This window comes from Penicillium cataractarum (genome assembly GCF_028827025.1).
Source record: "Penicillium cataractarum strain IBT 29864 chromosome Unknown utg000005l, whole genome shotgun sequence".
Lineage (NCBI taxonomy): Eukaryota > Fungi > Ascomycota > Eurotiomycetes > Eurotiales > Aspergillaceae > Penicillium > Penicillium cataractarum.
Genome location: NW_026622741.1, coordinates 1081508 through 1100079, shown reverse-complemented (window position 1 = coordinate 1100079; position 18572 = coordinate 1081508). Strand labels below are relative to the sequence as shown.

The 18572-nt window shown below is 48.0% G+C and overlaps 5 protein-coding genes across 5 annotated transcripts; 2 read left to right on the top strand and 3 right to left on the bottom strand.

The window, feature by feature from the left end:
- Positions 1–438: 438 nt before the first annotated feature.
- Positions 439–1728, top strand: N7496_006114 (uncharacterized protein; the record flags this gene model as incomplete). Its single annotated transcript, XM_056699043.1, has 1 exon — positions 439–1728. The coding sequence occupies one exon, from the start codon at positions 439–441 to the stop codon at positions 1726–1728; it is 1290 nt and encodes a 429-aa protein (XP_056554456.1).
- Positions 1729–1958: 230 nt separating this feature from the next.
- Positions 1959–3951, bottom strand: N7496_006113 (prion-inhibition and propagation domain-containing protein; the record flags this gene model as incomplete). The annotated part of the gene is made up of 2 exons (XM_056699042.1): positions 1959–3817; positions 3873–3951. 2 exons carry the CDS (start codon positions 3949–3951, stop codon positions 1959–1961), a joined length of 1938 nt encoding a protein of 645 aa, XP_056554455.1.
- Positions 3952–8882: 4931 nt separating this feature from the next.
- Positions 8883–9892, bottom strand: N7496_006112 (uncharacterized protein; the record flags this gene model as incomplete). The annotated part of the gene is made up of 2 exons (XM_056699041.1): positions 8883–9531; positions 9579–9892. The coding sequence occupies 2 exons, from the start codon at positions 9890–9892 to the stop codon at positions 8883–8885; spliced, it is 963 nt and encodes a 320-aa protein (XP_056554454.1).
- Positions 9893–10226: 334 nt separating this feature from the next.
- On the bottom strand, positions 10227–15557 carry N7496_006111 (uncharacterized protein; the record flags this gene model as incomplete). The annotated part of the gene is made up of 3 exons (XM_056699040.1): positions 10227–10717; positions 10778–14370; positions 14419–15557. The coding sequence occupies 3 exons, from the start codon at positions 15555–15557 to the stop codon at positions 10227–10229; spliced, it is 5223 nt and encodes a 1740-aa protein (XP_056554453.1).
- A 1368-nt stretch (positions 15558–16925) lies between these two features.
- Positions 16926–18446, top strand: N7496_006110 (uncharacterized protein; the record flags this gene model as incomplete). The annotated part of the gene is made up of 1 exon (XM_056699039.1): positions 16926–18446. One exon carries the CDS (start codon positions 16926–16928, stop codon positions 18444–18446), a length of 1521 nt encoding a protein of 506 aa, XP_056554452.1.
- Between the last annotated feature and the right edge of the window lie 126 nt (positions 18447–18572).

Genomic DNA, 18572 nt, shown 5'->3' with positions numbered 1-18572 from the left:
CTACACCGCTTGCCATAGTGGGTGCAACCGAAGACCTTGTATGTTGGTCCGGTCTCTGGTCTGTTCTGACTCCATTTGCCCCACAGAACCTGGATCTGCGAAATAGGTCGCTTTATAATACATATCGAAAGGTTGCGAACGGCATATCCTGTTTTAATATCAGGAACGTTGGAAAAGTTCGCGATCAGTTTTATTCTTACACATTCGAGAATCCGAAGAATATGACGACGGCAACCCCCCTTGGTCAGTTTGCAAACGGTTATATTCACTGATTTCGAAGTTGCTCGTATCAGACGGAAAATATATGCTAATATCCCTCAAGAAAGCTATATACCTTGTCAGTACGCTGGAGACAGAGACATTCCTTTCGCCCCTGACGGTAGATCACCACTCATCAGTGGCTTTGTCGAAAAGGTTGAAGGCACTTCTAAACCTTTCATGGGTCTAAAGTGTGCCCGAAAAACCATCATTATTGAGGCGGATCCAGAGTTACAAGACGGTATAAAGCGCAGATTGACGGAGGAGGCGAAAATCCTCCACTATGCTCAGCACCGACATGTCGTCCGACTAGTACATTCGTACTTTGAGGAAGATGAGGAGAAAATCAAGTTCGCACTCATCATGGATCGTGCAGAGGAAAACCTACATCAGTACCTCAAACCGGGAAAGACTCCCAGCAATCAGTGGTTTGGCTGCTTGATTAGCGTTGTGCATCATATTCATTCCCTGGGTATTCGGCATCGGGATATCAAGCCTTCGAATATCTTGATAAAGGATGGGAAAGTCCTCTTAGCCGACTTTGGAATTTCACAAATGGGTCTTGGGAAAACGATGCCGACTACGAACTTGAATCGTAATAGCGAGAGGACACGAGAATACTGTGCTCCCGAAGTCGACAATGGCAGAACGCGCGGCCGATCTGCAGATATTTTTTCACTAGGGGCGGTGTTCCTTGAGATGCTCATTGCGCATGCCTATCATGTCTATCCCGATGGACATAAAGAACTTGCCAAGATGTTAAAACCATCGCCTCAAGATCCTTCATCATACGCGAAACATGCCGACGACCTTCGCAAGTGGATAAAGGGAAAGTTTAACCTTATCGGATGGCAGGACATCATTCTCTCCATATGTTATGATATGCTGAATCCTGACCGATCTCTTCGCCCTTTAGCCGAAGAGCTGGACTCAGTTTGGTCAGCATTATCTGCTACAAGCAAGCCAAGGGCTTGCAGTTGCGTTGGAGAAACTCCTTTTGTGGAACAGAGCAAGTTGATAGAGGCGTGCAAATGGGGTTCTATGGATGATGTCAGTCGCCTTCTTGATGAGGGTGCGGACCCAAACACCCTCGGTGCGATCCATCACGCTGCTGCGCGTGGGTCTAAGGCTATTGTACAGATGCTGTTGAAAAGAAAGACCGAAATCGACAGTAGGAACCCTGTTGGACAGACAGCACTTCACTGTGCATCTCGGAACGGATTTGATGATGTAGTTGAACTCTTGTTGCAGAGCCGTGCAAATGTCAATACTGGAGACGAAAATAGTCAGACTGCACTTCATGGTGCTGCAGCGCAAGGTTACGGGAATATCGTCAGAATGCTGCTAGAGGCTGGTGCAGATGTGGATTTGGAGGACCTGGATGGAAACACGGCATTCCACTTTGCATATAGAAGGCATCATTCAGACATATTATCCCTGCTGGACGATTACACCTCGAAGGCAAAATGAACGCTAAGGCGGAGCTTCCGCATGGAAATAAGGGTCACAGATTGGCAAAAGGATGTATGGCGCGCGATGCAAAGTCCGTTTGCCTCGTTTCATCGAAACGGTATGTTGCCATAAGCTCATGCTGTGACAACAGGATACGAGGAGGCATGTATGTCCTGACTTGAATGATGAACAACTGCATTCAACTGAAGTCTGGCCTTATGGTTGAAATACATGAATTAGGTACAAAATCAAATCGATACTCCTTTCAGCTCCTCGACAACCAGCGCTGTAAACGTCTTCTGGAGTTTAATACCCAACTCAGAGTCTCTTGCCTGGTCATCCTCCTCATTGAGATGCATCCCCATTTCTCCATGGGCTACAATACAGCGGCTGACTGCCCTCCAATACTTATCACCAGCTATATCGCGCAATTCTTTGAGTGGATCTGCGTCTTTGAAGGGTGGGAAGAGTTCTTCCTTTAAAAGCCAGGCGCGGATCCGGGCGTCTTGATGCGAAGGCTCTGGCCATTTTTTAAGACACATTATCTTATGCAATGGCTTCCAATGCGCGACCTCAAGAAGAACAAGACCAAGACTGTAGATATCATATGTCTTTCGAGAGTTCTTTGAGTTTGGCGCTTCTCCCTGAATGCCTGGCCATCGGTAAATATCCCACTGCGGATTCGGGCTGCGCGTGGTTGTACTTCCACTCTGTGGACGCGAATACTCAAACCCTGATAGGATTGGTTTCTCAATATCGAATGTCTGACCGTTGAATGCGAAAATGATGTTCCCACTATGGATCCCTTTGTGTATCCAACTTGTAGTGTGTAGATAAAGGAGCGAAGAGGCCAATTTCCAGGCCAAGGAAATCCGTTGGGTCAGAGTTGGTTTGAATTGGCTCGTCCCTAAAATGCTGTGAAGAGACTTCAACGAGGAATCTCTATCGGACCCTGCCGGCATTTCGAAGATCCACCCATATCGCTTGTTTTGTTCACGATCATCAATAAACCCAACACACTTTGGTGAATATAGATGTCGTGGTTTGTTGACATGAAGCATCTGTGCCAGGATTGCCGTCCGCACCCTGGATTCTTTATCTTGGACCGAATCTCTGATAATGTTCTGCAGGGGTTTCCATTCAATCCAGACCTCTGAACTCCTGTCTCCATCTCTCAGAGAACCCCTTGACCGTTGCGAAGTTGGGACGTTCTTCGTATTCGCTGCTCTCGTAGAGCAAAAGTTCTTGTTCAAAGTGTCTGCATCATAAAACTTTACACTAATCAAGTTTCTTAGGTCGTCATCGATGTCAGAATTCGCGTCGTCTCTCATCTTCCTAAGCAGACTATCTGAGATATGGTTGATTTCCTTCAATCGCAAAAGATCCCGGAGTGTCTCATCATTATCATTGGTATGAGCGACACCGCAGTTGTCGTTGGTGCGAGAGGTTTTGATTAAACTGGTCACAGCATCTAACATATTCCGGAGGTCCATGACGTCGTTTCGAATAATGACCATCTCCCGGTAAGAACTCGCGGTAATCTCGTGAATGCGTCTCTCACGGTAGTCTCCCATTAATTCGTAGATTCGCTGGATTAGAACGTGAAGATCTTGAAGTAATGCTTCAAACGCTTCTTTATCCACCATGACCCAGCGAACGCGAAAGGGATGTGTGACTATCTCTTTGGCATTCCCAGCTCTTTTCGATATCCACTTGATGATGTGACTTTTCCCTCTCAGGTTTTTACGCTCTTCCTGAGTTTTCTCATATGCCATCGCTAGGCTCGAAATTTCCTTAGTCACGTCTATAGACAAGTTTGCTGCCTTAGACGCCACTTGGCCCTTCTCTAGATGAGACGTAAACTCACCCTGCCAACGAGCATTGAGTTCTTTGAACTCTCCGAGGAGCCATGCAATTCTGGAAATAATGCCACATAGCTCGATCGCGTTCGTTCCAAGGCTCACGGCTATATGTGATCCTTTTGGTACATCAATCAAGCCCACTGCGTCACCCCAGGCGAGAAGTCTATTGTACTCAATCATCAATTGCAGTCGACATTGTTCGCATTCCTTCGGCATGTCCACCATAGAGGAGAAAAACTTGAAGACTAACATCATTGTTAGCCGAATGGACTTTCACTAAGAAGAAGCGAGGAGATTCACGCTTCACTGAGTTATCAAACAGATCGAATGCCAAAGATACCACTCCTATGGCAAGGCCACTCGCAGTTGCAGGGTCCATATTGTCAACCTTGGAGAGGAATAGGAGGTCGATTGCGTGCAGAAATGAAGCTGGGCCACAAACAGCTGGATTCTCGTAACGGGCAGATCACGTACACAGCCAAGTTAGGCTTAAGTTCATAAATCAAGTAATATTAGCAAAGAACCCGAAAGTATGCGAGAAAGGCCCTATAGAATTTCTCTATCAACCGCCAACAACAAATGTGGAGTTTCATTGCAATTTACTCCACTTCTGCTACTACATAGTCGATGCAGGTCATGGGCAGCATACTTGGTTCAGTCTCCTAGCTTGTTTCTAATCATAGAACCATGCATGAATGACGGAGAAAGCTCCAGTCACATTGCGTGATCTCTAAACGCAACCCGTGCGCCATCCGTTTTCTGCCGGCACCCCACTAAGGTCTCGTAATCCATTGGCCCAAATCTGACGGCGTTGTCCTGCCAAGGCTGAACGGCAGCTCACTTCATCAACGTCCAGCTTTCATAATTTCAAGTTTGCGGTGAATGACCCACGTATTTACGCTAAGAATGGTCTTGAGTTTACGTCGGTTTTTCTGATTCCTTGGTAAGTTGCCGTAGAGATTTCTTGTGTAACTTACTGACAGGTCGCCGTCAATCCCTCGTAAGTGAACACTTTTGATGCTTGTCTTCCACTCCTTCTACCTATTGGTTTCTATCATTGTTGCTTTCAGTTCCCGCCATGTGTTTTTCGGTTTTGCAATTTTATTCTCCTTGGGGCAATCCCCTTGTCTTTAAGGTGTCTGCTTTTTGACTTGACGAAAATGGTCTGGTATGTTTTTTTGGGTGTTAGATGCTTTGGTAGAATTGTGATAGTCGTGTTGTGCATCAGCGATGAACCGTGGTCGGCACGTACCGCCCGGACGTCAAACTAGGTAATAATATAATTCCCAGTTGACCCGCGCACCCTAAAACACATAGTATGGTTTGATCATCCATATCTTCAGTATGAACTCAAAATATACAGTAGTTTTCGAAATCAGTTATACCTTTACACTCTTGCGACTTCATTCCCGAAAAATAAATTCGAATCACGCTAACCGTCTTTAGCTTACCGCTCTTTATCTCTGGCAAAACAGCTATAGTAATGGCTGTACATCGCAGATGAGTCATCGTAATAATACTGTACTGCTGCATGGAATGGCCTAGAAGCTTTAGGGAGCTATGGCGATCTGGCATGATCGCCCAGCCTACTGACTGCCTTACTGCCCACTCGTTCTTGCCCCTCGTTCTTAGACCCATGTCGCCTGGACTAATAGCGGTAAGTGGGCAGCTATTATGCAGGAATTCAGTGGTTTTCGAATTCAGTTTGACCGCAAACTCTTTTGACTTGCTCCTCGGAAAATAAATCCGAGATAAGCTAAACTTGTTTAGGATCACCGCTCAATTAACAGGGCAGAACTTTCGTGTAATTGCTGTACTATGTAACGCAACTCATTGTAATAATTAGAATCCCTTATCGTGGATTTCGAAAACAGATTACCCCCAAGAATCTCTTTCACATTGCCCCACTATATCCACGCTAGACTACATTGGGCCAATCAATATTCCAAAATGATTCCCTTGGGTACTTTTGGTAGTCTGGCAAAGTTACCGTAATGACAGGTTCCGGCTCCGGCTGATCTATTCTGCCGTGGTCGCACCTCCGCAGTAGAAATCAAATCACTTCTCACTCACGGAAGACATCATAAGTCTGTCATTGCTGGGAGCTCACCCTTGATATAGTTACTACTTGTCCTAGGGCGCGACCGTGGCGCTCAGAAGAAGTACCGAACGAAATTCAAGCTGGACATACCATTGGCCACGCCTCGGTCGGTCATCAACAAAACACCAAGAAAATGTACACGAATTACCTCATGCTTACCCACTATTTAGAACGCACTTCTTAGCATTGTAGAATTTTGAGTAAAGGTACATAATTTTCTGAACGGAGGTATATTTTGTCTAGTAGATTAACCCCTCTCCTCATCTTTCCGGCGATCCCTCGACCTCAGAAAAAATTTTGAGTTAACCAGCGTCAATCACAGGCCTAGAAATTTCCCCAATCGATTGACTATCCTGTTCCACCGTTGGTTATCGTTCACTAATACTTAATTAAGCCACAGGCCGGTATCTTAGCTATAACGGATCCTGTGCCTCATCTTCCGACCTCAACGCTCAGCTTCGCCGAACCAGTTGTATGCCGAACTAGTAGTGTTTGAGCGGGCTTGTGCTAGCAGCGATTTGCTCTCCACCAGAGCAGCCTCTGTAGGGCGGGCTGACAAAGTAGACCTCACAGTAGCGTTGTTCAATATTAAGTCCGTTCTTGAAGACACTCGAAGCTTTCTAGATTATTCAGCATTATACTGGCCAGACCATAAGCGGAAGATGAGTCAGACCCAAGACCAAGAAGTGACCGGTCAAGTTCAGCAAATCTACGATATGAGTAGAAAGATATTTTCATTGTGGTTCCCTATTTTTTGGAACAACATCCAGCGTTTTAGCGATTCGTCGTCGTCCATGACTGCTTTGCAGTTGGCATCATTTAACGGGCATGAGCGGGAGGTTGATTATTTACTTTCTCTGGAGAGAAGGAATATCAATTCGAGCGGTGATATTGGAACCAACCCTCTGATGTTGCCTCACTGAACGGTTATGTGACCGTCGTTGGGTTGCTACTAGAGAAAGGAGCCAACGTCAATGCCCAAGGTGGACCTTATGGAAATGCCCTCCAAGCTGCATCTGCAAAGGGGCACGATAAGATCGTGCAGTTGCTTATTGAGAAAGGAGCCAATGTCAATGCCCAATGTGGACACCTTGGGAGTGCCCTCCAAGCTGCGTCTCAAGTACCTTTTTCTTCGATACCATTCTCATTCCATCCAAGAGACTCCATACCTCACTTATCTTTGGCATAGAATCAACAGACCGCATTGTGTAGACCGGTCCATAGGTTCATTATGCACTACAGTAAATAACCAAGAAAGACAACACGCTCGCACCATCTGATCTACGGACAGTCATTCTCGAAATTGCCTTGACAAGTACACACGGTGACTTTTAGCGCAGATCATCTATTAGACCCACCCCATTAAGTTGCGGTCCCGTGTGGTCCCCCAAGCTTGTACTGTGACGTTCAAAACGTGGGGCCCTCAACTTGATGCGTTAAGCCCAATAGATGATCTGCGCTAAAGCTTAGCAGAGGGGCCAGGAAAAGTACCCCTAATATGGCTAACATGAATTCTCGGACACTCACAAAACACTCCCATGTGTAGAGACTCACCAAAGAGTGAAAGGGAAGGGCTACAGTGGTTGGTTGGTTGGTTGATATCATTTACCCTGACCCCTCGCAATGAAAAGCGATATGCAGGCTACCTCGACTATATATACATCCGCGTACGTACATGTAGAGTGTTCCACTTCCTGAAAACGAACTTAGAGCCTCGTCAAGGCCTGCCGTGGCCTAATTGCCGTTCCCGTTGTTAGGCTGCCCTCGTGGCGCGCGACTGCGGAATCGCTGTGACGCCTCTGCGAAGTCCAAGACAGCATTGACCGTCCTGGACCGCGAGACGGTGTCTGGTTTACCTTTCTTACCTTCAGCTGAACCTCCCAGCAGGTTCGATATGCAACTGAATGCGTCCCCAACTTCTTTCCTCAGCTCCCGTCTCAGTTCCCTCAAACTCGGACAGTCCACCAGCACATGAGTGACTGTTTCTTGCGCGCCGCAAACGCAGTGATCATCGTCGCGAAACTTGTGCGCCTTAGCGTAAGTAGATAACCAGTTATGGCCAGTACGCAGCTGCGTGAGCAGGTAGGCTCGGTTCCTAGGCAGACCGCCATACAATTTCCTCGTGTATATGGCCGGTAGTGCGTTGTCGATTTTTCGCAGATGGCTACCTTTGGGGGTAGACTTCCATTCGTGCGCCCACTGCGCGGAAATCTTGCTTCGGATCAATGCTTTCTTCCTCGTGAGCAGAGGGCGGAAGGGGTGTGTTTTTCCTGGGTGCGCGGCATCCTTCGCTAGTCGATCTGCTGCGTCGTTTCCCGCATTCTCACAGTGCCCCGGAAGCCATTGCAAGCGGAGCGCAATCCCTTCCGCTTGAACCTCTGTCGCTGCCTGGAGGATTGCGTGAATGATTCGTTGTCCTGATTTGTTCCCGGGGTTTCGGGTTGCTTGCAGGGCGAAGGGCTACAGTGCCGCCCGTTATTGCCTTCCATAACTAGAGACACAGATACATTATTTCAAACCCTAATCACATGATCCGCTAAGCTAAATATGGCTACTTTCGTATTTACAAATACTGGAAGACGCGCGCAGCGCGCGCATCAGCCCTGAAACGATGAAAATGAATGGAAGGCGAAGAAAAGGTGAGGGTAGGAGGGAAGGTGAATCCGTGACATTTTATATAGTAGCATACGCGGGGGCGTACTCTACTCGTATTGTGATTGGTCAACACTGCCGTACGTGCATGACTTTTCCACGTCATTTACATCGCTCGGCTCCTTAGCTAAGAGTAGGTTCTGGTTAAGTAATGGATCCTCAATATGTGATTGGCATTGGCATGCTCCGGGAATATATTCATGTGCTTCTAGAATAGTTCGGGCTGCGAGTAATGAATATCAGGTTTTATGGGGACTTTACGAAGAAAGATGTTTTGAAAGAAGCACAATACTCTTGGTGAACAGGAATAGAATATTTCTTGGAGGAACTAATGTTTATTTATCGGAGTCCGTACTATCCCCTTTAAACTCTAATGGATGGAGAAGATAGGAATTGAAAGCGAATATAAAGTGGCTACATGGTAAGGTAGAGAGAATATATATCGGTACTAAATGATAGAGTCATGAAGGGAAGATGTTCGTACGACTGATCCAGGAAGGGGGAATGAGGTGTAAAGTAGGGAAAGGGTTTTGAGTATTGAGGTCTAAATGATTAAGTTAGTTTCGGGGTGCTTTTCGTTGCCTCTGGGAACGCCTCTCTGGTGTAGGAGTGCGAGGTTGTGGTAAGGTTTGACCATCGTCGGTGGTGTCCGGCCAGGTTATCAACGTTCCCTCTTCATCATTATTCGGGGAAGTGGTTCTTCCTGTCGTGTCGTATGACTGTTGGGGGTTTGGGATTAAATCGTTCTCTAATACGGTGGCTGGCTTGCGTGGAGAACGAGTATTAGCCCTTTGGGTCCAGCGATCTTGGCGTTTGCGTTTACTAGCTGTCGGAGATGGTGTGGATGGCAAAGACTGTTGTTGAGTTGGAAGGAAATGTATGTCATCCGTAATCACAGCTAGCTGGCGGTTGTTCTTGGTGATGCCGAAAATACGCCCAGTCAGAAAAATGTTGGTGTTGATAGTCAATGGTGGGAAGTTCACCCAACGTTGTCCATTCTTGAAGTATGCAGTAAGGGGAAATGTGTTATAGCTTCGAGACGAGCTGTTGTACACAGTAGACTGGAGGCGGTAGTGTAGGAGAGTTGCGCCAGTATTTAGTTGACCTCCACGTTCGAGAACAGTTGCAAGGACGGTTACGACGGGCAGAGCCGCTTCAGGGCAGTGCATAAAGTATGAACCAGTATCTTCTTGGTCGCCCGGGTGCCTAGAGTAGGTCAATTTATGTACTGGGTGACTCTGAAAATTACTAACCTGTCAACGCCATTAGCATGGAGAAGGATGTGGAAGCCCTCACTATCAGAGGAGGTGGTGAGGAATGAACCCCACGCATAAATAAAAGCGTTCGATTGGTAGAGGTCCGGTTGGTTCCCTTCATTGAAGAACCGAATTAAAGTGGGAATATCGTCCTGTTCAACATCGTCTGATTGTATATCTTTGTCTGGTATATTGAGTGATACGCGTAACTGTAAGGATAGGCTTTTACCGGGGCGCGTTGGATCTTGCTCGACATAGTCGATGAAATCGCGGATGTGAAGAATGGCCGGAAAAGAACTCTGGGAAGGCATAATGGAGATGGAGCGGTTTCGTGGGAGGTTGGTAATCTAGTAGGATCAAAAAGGTAGTGGATATAGGGTTAATAGTTGAATGGAAAACAATAGGAAGAAGACATAGAGGATAGTCTGTATTCGTGTCGGTAGCTGTATGGGCGACTCTGGCAGGGATAGCCCTGTTAATACTTGCGATGGTGCATGGATATATGTGCGGATACGAACTATTAGTCGGAAAGTTTCCTCACCGCTTCTCTCAGGAAGGAGTTAGATGCAGAAGAGACAAGGTTAAGCCTGTATATATGAAGCTTATCGCGCACATACGCAAGATATGGAGAAAATTGACTGGGCATTAGGTGAGGTATGTCGAGGTCTCAGATTGCCATGCAGCAAGAGTGTTCAGCTCCAGTGCCCGCAGCCTTTGCATCTCACCGAGCAACTGAGGATCGGGGGTGTGTTGTATGTCATTCATTTCAATTGGTTGTAAGAGATGAAGCCCAGCCAGTGAACGAAGGCGGGATAGCTGCACGTAAGTAGAGCAGAATCTCCGGTGGGCGTCTTGACCTCGAATTTTGCGATCATTCTTGAGATCCAGAATGGCGGACTCAAGGGTCGTACCCTGAATTTTATAGTCGGTGAGACAAAAGGCCGGGCAAATAGGGACCTGCCTCCGGCGCACTGAGAACCCTTTGACGGTTATAGACGCTTCGAGTGGAAAGATAGGTAAGACATTTTCACTTAAAGAATGCAGAGAAATCGATTTCGATCGGTTCGGTTTGAACAGGAGGCACGCTGGGGGCTTTGTGCAGAAGATGTACAATTCATCAAGGTCGTGAAAGTTCGCTAATGGCGAACGAGTTGTGTGAGTTAAGAAGCCACATATATTAGTGGGAGTTGAGGTACCTTCCGGGTCAGCAACAACGCCCACAGCCTCTCCAGTCGCACCATTAACCAATCCAGCGGGCGTGCATATGTTTGTCAAAAGCATTGTGGGCATTGAATGTGTATAGAGAATAAGTCCTGGAAAAGGGATCTTTGCTCCCTGCTCGGGAAGCCCAAGTAGGTCGTCAGCATGAAGCGTTAGATCGGTCGGCGCAGTGGACCTTGTGCGAGTGTGGAGCGCGGGGAATATTATGATTCTCTGACGTCTTGATCTAGCAAAGCGCTCGATCTGGAAACGATTTATGATATGCCGGAGCGCGTTCAGTTTAACGACTGCCGTCGTGGCATGTAGACGCGGATCGTCAAGTGAAGTTATCGCCTTTGAGTTCAACACCGAAATATCATCGTGAGTAAGTGTGGCAGTCCTAGCGCGAGTAAGTATGTGCCGATAAGGTAAGTCTTCCGCCTGGCGCATCTGCTCGTTGAGGATGATGACATGTTCAAACTGGTTCCAGATAAGCTTCCCATCCTGCTCGGTCTCATTTCTCGGAGGTTTCCATAGGGGCTGGCCCTGGACAGGAGGGAATTGGTAGAAATCCCCCATCAGGATGACCACAGGTAACCCACCAAAGAGGTCCGGTGACGACCTCTCAAGAGATCGCGCGATCTTACAGTGGGTGTTGATGATGCTAAGCGCGGAGAGATCCACCATGCTCACCTCGTCTATGAACATAATTGTTTTTTGTGTCCATAGCCTGCGAACCCTTTGTCCCACACTAGCCCGTCGATACCGGTTCAGAGAAATGCCAAGAGATGTATGGTAGGTGCTTCCTCCAATAACATCAGCGGCAGCTCCTGTTGGGGCCATCAGGATGATCTCGTTCTTGCGGTGAAGCAAGTCCATAGCAGCGGTAGTTGCTTTAATTATCTGGCTTTTGCCCACACCGCCTTCACCTCCCACGTAGAGGAGCATCTGTTTTCGCTGAGATGGATCATACGGATGCTCAGTGCAGCGGAGGGTTTCGGATAGGACCTTTTCGACGACGACGCGTTGTTTCTGGTTCAGTGGAATAAGCTCGCGTACGAGAGAAGTGATTGAAGCTCCTGTGGGATTCTGGCCTATCCGCGAACGAAGATGCGGCAAATCAGGGAATACATCTAATTCAGTGAGCACAGGTAATAAGACATTGTCTGTGAGGTCGATATTGAAGTCATCAAGGTCTGGCATAGCGGTCGACGACGGCTCGGTGTTGGGAGTTTGGTTTGTGAGACCCGTGATGTTCTTAATGTGATCCTTCCAGTCCTGCAGGGTAGACGTCGGAACGAAAGTAAGACCAGTGGACTGACATAGTGAGCTATCAGAAACGGCCCGGAGATTCTGTAGCCGGAGGGTTAGAGGAGGGAGTAAAAATGAGGCGAGAGTAGGGATTTGACGTTGAGCATCGTGGGCCTCCTTCACCCAGCGTCGACTTATCGCCAGAAATGCAGCCAGAAGGGTTTCTTTAGTCAGTGAGCCATCAAGATTTTGCGACGGAAGCGAATCCTCACTCTCTGGGTCAGACATAGAGTAAAGAGGATTGCCCAGCTCTTGGGCGATTGGGGAGGCGCGCTCATTAGACCGAGTGCGCAATATAGCATCAGCCTGGCAGTCGCTTTTTGACTTACGCAAGAGCTCGACGTTTTCGGCAAATGTACGAATATGTGGCGGAAGTGTTGGTTCAACGCATTTCCAAACATGATGAAGAATATCGTGTGTCACAGCGGAGGTAGGATGTGTTTGTTGAAAAAGTGAGGGTAGATTTTGCCAAGGAATGAAAAGTCCGAGAAGGATCTCGGCTAGATCGTTCTGAATCGCTGTGGTTGTAGGATTCCCATCTGGGATGGAATCCTCTGAGGACTGAAATTCCGTCAGCTCGCCTTGTAACGTTACTGTGGCCGTTTGTGAAGGAGACTGAGCTAGCCTCTGTACATGTGTACGGTGTCTTGGATGTGTCTCATCGAAAAGCACGTCCTCTGTTATCGCATCCTGGCGTCTCTTAGTGCGTACTAACATGCCGTATTCGAAGAGGGACAGGCAGGATAAGGAACCACCACGCAACTTATAATTATCGAACGTATTTGCCGGTGCAGTTGTGGATTGGTCATAGTTGCAAGGCTCTTCTTCAATCGTGTCGGATGGCGATGGATCCCGCGAAGACCGCCCTGGTGGAATGAACGAACGAACATATCGTCTGAGCCACCACAGATTGATGCGAGTGAAATTGTAGTTGAGTGTGTAGTAGAAGGGTAGTTGGAGAAGTGCGCTTGCCACCTGGACGCCGCTTACTTCCCGATCTTGCGATAAGCTATTGAAACAGCGAAGAGCAAAATTATTCAGACCCCTTTGGCGAAGTCTCGAATCTGCCGAAGTAGGAGCAGGAGCAGCGGCGGCACGTTCAATCATCTGTTTTAACAAAGCAGCCTTCGTCACCATTTGACACGGCGAAATATCATCCTTGGTGGCGTAATTAGTGATGTAATATAGTAGTGACAAAGACTTCGACACGGTCGGAATCCAGGAGATATCGTGGTTCGAGCGAATGCAGCTGGCGATGTAAGGGTTCCATGGATTAACCCAAGCATGGTTACGGGCAACGTGAATGATACCATGGTCGTCTACTTTGGATCTCTCGAGAAGTTCGCGAGGCATGCCAAAGCGGCAAACATTTCCGTTCGACCTTTGCGTGCGATATTTGAAGCAAGTAGCCGTGTGCCGCTTGGAGTGAAGCTGTTTGGTACGAGCAACAGAGTTACTATCGCAGAAAAGTCTCTCCATGAATTCCGCGTCCGACTCGGCGGCAGTTGATGTAGGAGGCGAGTTTGGGACTGTTGATGCAGGGTCCTCGTCAGGTCCGTATAAGCTTTGTATCACGACACTTTCCAAGTAGCTGATCATTCGGTTCGCAAAATCAGTATCTGCGAGTATACGGTCACGTAGCCGGATGAAACCAAGGTTGCCTCGAACCCAGATTAGCGTGTGAAGATGTAAAATGCCTCTGCCGTTACTCTCTACTACACCGAAATAATTAGAGATGTCGCCAAGAATGCCAATGTCGGTAGTCTTACTACCGAGAAGACCGTCAAGGACTGCTTTGCATGTGTAGTGGAAGAATCTTGCCACAGAAACAGGGTCGGAAGTCGCCGTTACGGATCGGACGGCGGATGCGACACTGGAAGAGAGGCTGGAGGAACACTGCACGCCAGCAAGGATAAGAACGAGAGGGTTGTGAAGGTCGGATGGATTGATTGTTAGCCAGAATGCTGGCATACCTTCTCGAACGAGAAGACCGCGAAGCTCTGCCCGCATTTGTAATTTATGGAAAAAAGACCCAGGAACATGGACGCCAATGGCAGTGATGTTTTTGAGTAGTCGGCGAACAAGCGGATCCGTGGTGACTCGATTAGTAGCAAGGGCAGTAGCTGCCCTTTGCAGGCGATCAATATTGAGGGAATTGAGATCCCTGGTAACAGACGTCCACTGGGATCGTTTTATAAGAAGTGAATTGCCAAGACAAGAATTTCGTAGCTGTATGATATCATACAACAAGTACATGAACGTCCTGTGGCGGGCAAACCTAGGAACTTAGTCAACATCATCTATTCCTAGGTTAAGGGATACGTACCTCCGGCTATGGTGGCGAAGAGCCCAATTTGCGAAAGCAGCAAGAGATACAGCCATAGCACGATGGTCCAGGTGACCGCCAATACCCGCCGGAAAAAGCGTAGGGAAAGCAGATGTTAGATAATGTGGGTCCTGCCAGTGATTCAGAAGTGATATCTGGCCGCGCACACTATATCCGATCACAGGGGCTCGTTGCGGACCGCCAGCAGCTCGAGTGGGATGGATGGCGGGGCCAGTGTCAGTAAATCGAGATTGTGTTGCGAGCGGCGGATCGATAACGAGTGAAGAGATAGTATTTAGTAGACGTAGGTCGGGGTCTTGTCGATCTCCATTTAAGTCAGTGGTTACAGAAGTACTGACTAGAGGAGTATCATCAGTAGGATCATCATGGCAGTCCTCTGCAGCTTGCCAGTCATTTTCATAGTTCTCGTCGTGCAAATTAACACTATAACCCGCCCGTTCGTGGTGATCCGTGCTGCTTAAGCATATAACCTGCTGCTGTATCTCTGAAGGCACGAACTCATCGGGCCATTCATCCATTGCCGAATGTTCAACAGCGATATCGCCGTATAAAGGATTATGCTGCACGAGATAGCGAAGGGCAGTTAGCACCTTGTGCTTACGAACAGTGAAGAAAGGCTGCAGATCAGCGGCAGTTGGGGTATTCTTTCCTAGCCAGAAGACCTTGATAAAGTCAGTGAACTCTAGATTAGGATCTGGCAATATTCGAAGGAGAGGTTTAGGGTCTTGTGGTATAACGATGAAATGGCCGCGTAATGCACGGTAGTTTGCTGGCGATGCCTGTCCCCCTGGCCGTAACTTCACGACTACCCCAACCGGGTGGGACCTGGCGATAAGATATTCCTCAGGCAGAGTGAGATTCTTGAGAGCGTCAGGGTAGTGCTGGCACAGAGTCACATTGACACTGTTCTTGGCAGAGAATTTCGGGATTGAGCCTCGTAGTAAGGCGGCATGGCACACGGAGCAGAGATTCCAGAAGCCGTCGTTGCTGCCGCAGCTATCGAGAAATCCTTCTAACGGGTGCAACAAGGAATCTCCAGGCAACAAGCGGCTCACATCAGAAAGAGCAACCAGCATACCACATGAACAACATGTAGTATCCCGGCCGGCAAGAGTCATGTTGCTATGAAAACGACGAACAGCCTGCCGTATAACAGACGAAGAGATTTCGGGCGGAAACACATCGGAGGCACGTATGCGAGACGCGTGCTCTTGTCGGAGGAAGTCAAGGCCTCGGTCTATTGCGAAGGAAGAGTTGGTAGTCTCTGCAGGCCTTAATACACGTCGTATAGGTTGCCCTTGTGAGGGACGACTCTGGTTTGCGGAAGGATTCGATTGGAGGGAGTTAATGAATGGGTTAAAAGTAGCGTTAAACAAGTTTCCAAAATCAGTGGGCGCTTGGGAAGCTCGGGATGGCCTTGGCCTACAACCGAAACACCGAGTCACACCAGGGCGACTGGGAAAGAGGTTACCACAGCCTTGACAGGGAGCATCAGAGGGCCGGCAACTCGAACAACGAGGATTAGAAGAGTCTGCGGGAAGCAAAACACGGCAGCCTAGGCAGGGCCACGTCTGCCGAGGAGGTGGGAGCTGTGCCAATCGACAAGCAGGGCATCGCGGAGGCTGAATCGAGGTTGATAGCCGAACTTCGCGGCCACAATCATGACAGGGACGACGCGTTAGCATTGACATTCCGTATGACAATACCTAAAGAATAGAGAGAAGTGCGAGGGCAAAGAGCAACCATGGCAGAGAAGTAACGCGTGGTAGTACGTAGCAGCGCGTCACTATAAAAACGGCGTCAATAAGTTGCATCTTGAGCAATCATAGAGCCTCAAGGTACAGATAGGTGCAGCAAAAGCCCTAGAACCCTAAACTTTAACAGAAACCAGACCTAAAACGGCAATGGAGGGGCGAATGAGGGGGGCGCGTGGCGGAAGGATTCCAACACAGAAAAGCGCGTCAGATCAGCGATCGCGCACGGACAAGCACGTTGTTTAACTCCCTTTCTCTCACTACGTTCGTTTCAGGGCATGTTCCAGAGTTGCACTGTAACAACCATGAAAGTATAAAACTGTATAGTCATGTACTGATACATATCTAAAAAAATAAAAACCTGTTCTGTGTCCAAAAATAACCACCTTCACCCACCCCCCACCAAAGAGGTTCAAACCACCAGGCCGCCGTTCGCTCACACTCCTCCCACCAACAATGGCCATCCTCGAAATCGGCTTGACCAGTTCACATACACACTCCTCGGCCCCGACGCTAAGGCGTTAGTGTGGATCATTTATTTAGCGGACCGCCTGAAATAGACGAGGTGTAGTTCAGAAGGGGTGTTTTCAGCCAGATCCACAAGTGATCAGTCATCGACAACCTCTGCCGAGTGCCACAAGAAAACAACCAGATCACCTAATACGGCAGCGCTGATACTCTGCAGACTTGCAGGATCTAGACTCTACAGGCTATCCAAATCGTGGAAAAGAAATGGAAGAAGCGCGCGAGCCTTTTTTTCTCCCTCATGTCATGCCCCGCTGCCTAAGGCAGATGACGCAATCCCCACCAGTATGTCTGCTTCGGGATGGGGATTTTCAAGCGACCCAGATATTGAGAGAACATGGACAAAAGTCAGGCAGTTCTTCGCATAGCATTACTCAGGCCAGCAACCTTGCGTCTGGGTTGTCTGACGTTATCGTCATTCTCGAGCGCCCTCGCATTGTCGAGTCACATTCCCCCAACCAAAGCTTTGATGACTTTGTGAATGGCTGTGACACTTTGCAGGTGGTGGACGAGTTACTCCGCTTTGCTAGTCGAGGGACTCGGAACATTGGTACCGTTACTGTCATTAATGCATTCTCATTGCAGCCTGAAAAGAATGCCGAGGCAGACCTCAGGTGTGAAGGAATGCTTGCACGGTTTCTGCAGGTAAAGAGACCCCAGGTGATCATTCATTGCACAAACTCGGTCTATAAGAGTTCGTGGATGAGCAGATTTAACTTCGGGGGAAAACCTTACAGGATACGGAGCGAACAAATCGAAATTGTTGAGGGGCACACCGCTATCGTGATACCCTCTTTTCATCCGTCCCATGCAGTCAACTACTTGAAGTACAGACTGGAGCTGCGAGTTTTGCTCATGTATCACTTCGCCTTGGCCTTCCATTCATTAGGCGATAGAACGGCTATCCCGTGTTGCGCAAAAGAATTACAGGATCTATGCCTCTACAAGGGTGAAAGAAAAGAAGACAAATGCCCCATCAGCGACTGGGACCTCGCATCATGCATATCAGATAAAGTCAACAAATCTTATCTGGATTGTGGAAAAGACGTCGTGCCACTCTCAATGGGCGTCTTTGCCGACGAAGATCTTTCGGACAAAATCAACAGGGAATCCGACACCTTCGATTCCATGAGTTTCTGGCTTTCCCTCCTTCTCGAGAAGCCGCAGAAATTTGAACTTTTTGGAATTGCATCTGCCAGCTTCCTTTTGAAGAGGGCGAATACCAATTTGAACCCCGTCTATTCGCGAATCTCCTCGGCGTTGCTTGACCTGGTAACAGATCGGGATCATTGGTTCTTCAAAGCAGAAGACATAGATGTGGCTGATCTAGAAGAGAAGTTTTCAGCAGTTTCCCTCCATGTTGACCCCCAAATATTCCATGTCATCGATGCAAACCGCAAAGCCTGCGTTTCCGTTGAGAAGACTTTAGGTCTTGTTGAGCGCGGCCAAGTTATTGATTTTACCGTTAAAACACCTCCTCACTACGGTGCGGTTGTTTTGCAAAATGTTCTCCTGGCTAAATATCTGGCTAGTTCGCCAAGAATTACTATTTCTACAGCGTTGCGCATGGAAGCACTGTCAAAACGTTGTTCGGTCATCAATGAAACGTCGCGGAAGCACAGTGAAGTGGAGGGGCAGCTCCCAGATACCGAAATAATTTTTCACGTCAAACGTTTGTTAGAATGTCTCAGAAAGTTGCGAATGGAGCTTGAAGCTATTCTTGAATAGATAGCTTAGGCAATTTGCAGAGAGGAAGGGGGAAATATATCCGGAATGGAGCGAGACTTGTCCAGTTCCGAATCCATAAAATTTCCGCTGCTCACTTCCGCATCGTACTGTAACCTCTTTTCACTG